At 37.7% G+C, this 1722-nt stretch overlaps 1 protein-coding gene across 1 annotated transcript; it reads left to right on the top strand.

The window, feature by feature from the left end:
- Positions 1-574: 574 nt before the first annotated feature.
- Positions 575-1519, top strand: LOC122751568 (olfactory receptor 8G1-like). The gene has a single exon (XM_043998656.1). It carries the CDS (start codon positions 590-592, stop codon positions 1517-1519), a length of 930 nt encoding a protein of 309 aa, XP_043854591.1. The 5' UTR covers positions 575-589.
- Positions 1520-1722: the final 203 nt, after the last annotated feature.

The following is a 1722-nucleotide window of genomic DNA, read 5'->3' as shown; positions in this document are numbered from 1 at the left end:
TAACACAAGATTGTATTAACTGACTGCCATATTATATTGTTCATTTATATTGAGTTTGCAGCCAACTAAAAACGCTAGGTCTTTGACAAAAAAACAAACTTATAAACATTCCTCCACATTTTTGTGGTCTTGAAATGGATTCTTTTAAGTGCTATGAAGCATCATTCATTTATCCTTATTACATTTCATTATATTTGATTCAGCCCATTGTCTTAACCTGCCACAATTTTTTGGATCATGTCTTGGTTAAATTATAAGTTAATGATCTCTCCATGCTTTGTCAAGTTCGAATTTGATGTGCATAGCATCTATGTTTTTATCTAGGGTAATGATCACGGTAAATCACACATTTTGTTATGGATAACAAATAATGACTAACAAATACACTGACAGAATTTAGGTACATTTGATCTATAGCCTTTCCTGTACCTGGTTGTAGAAAAAGAGAGGCAGAAAGGGATAATCAAAATCTACATTATAATTTTACTCTTTTGTCTGTGCCCTCACTTAAGACTAGTAATAATGAGGACTTCTTTTTTCCTCTCATATTTACAGGTTCTTGCCTCCTCTTACTCTATATTCAAAAAGAATGGCTACAGGTAATTACTCTCTAGTGACTGAATTCATCCTCATAGGACTGACTGACCAGCCAGAGCTCCAGCTGCCCCTCTTTCTCCTGTTCCTGGGTATCTATGTGATCACTGTGGTGGGGAACCTGGGCATGATCATACTGATTAGACTCAGTTCTCATCTTCACACCCCCATGTACTATTTCCTCTGCAGTTTGTCTTTCATTGATCTCTGTCAATCAACTATCATCACCCCCAAAATGCTGGTGAACTTTGTGTCAGAGAAGAACACTATCTCCTACCCTGAGTGCATGACTCAGTTCTATTTTTTTGCCATTTTTGGAATCTCTGAATGTCACATGTTGGCTGTCATGGCTTATGACCGCTATGTTGCTATATGCCATCCCCTTCTTTATAGTCTTATGATGTCTCATCAAGTGTGCTCATTGTTGGTGAGTGGGGTGTATGCATTGGGCCTGGTTGAGGCCACAACTGACACTGTGTGCTTATTTAGAGTGCTCTTCTGTAAAGAATATGTTATCAATCATTACTTCTGTGATCTCCTTCCACTCTTGAAACTCTCTTGTTCTAGTACCTATGTGAATGAAGTGGTAATCATGTCATTTGGTGCATTTAATATCTTTTTCCCAATGGTGACCATTATTTGCTCTTATGTTTTTATCATTTCCAGCATCTTACAAATTCGTTCCACTGAAGGCAGATCAAAAGCCTTCAGCACCTGTAGCTCCCATATTGTAGCAGTTGGTGTCTTTTTTGGCTCTTGTGCATTCATGTACCTACAGCCATCTTCATCCAGCTCCATGGATCAGGGGAAAGTTTCTTCTGTCTTTTATACTATCATAGTGCCCATGCTAAATCCCCTCATCTACAGTCTCAGAAATAAGGACGTCAAAATTGCCTTCAACAAAGTAGTACAAAGAACATTCTAATGAAAGGAGAAATGTCAGAAAAAATAGTTTTGTGACTGCTAGATGATGTACAGTCTGAGGAGAGAGAGAGAGAGAGAGAAAAAGAATGTTTTATACCAACCATAGATTCTACCCACACATTGTAAATCCTAAGAAGCCCAACTCAAAAATGCATTGGGAACATTCTTAAATCAGGGTAGGCTGATTTTTTCTATCTATGTTTG

The sequence above is a fragment of the Dromiciops gliroides genome, chromosome 3 (genome assembly GCF_019393635.1).
Source record: "Dromiciops gliroides isolate mDroGli1 chromosome 3, mDroGli1.pri, whole genome shotgun sequence".
NCBI lineage: Eukaryota > Metazoa > Chordata > Mammalia > Microbiotheria > Microbiotheriidae > Dromiciops > Dromiciops gliroides.
The sequence above is the reverse complement of the archived record's forward strand: the minus strand, read 5'-3'. Positions and strand labels throughout refer to the sequence as shown.

Bases quoted from the DNA above. Each gene is read 5' to 3' on its own strand.
- LOC122751568 (XM_043998656.1), top strand. From the start codon at position 590: ATGGCTACAGGTAATTACTCTCTAGTGACTGAATTCATCCTCATAGGA.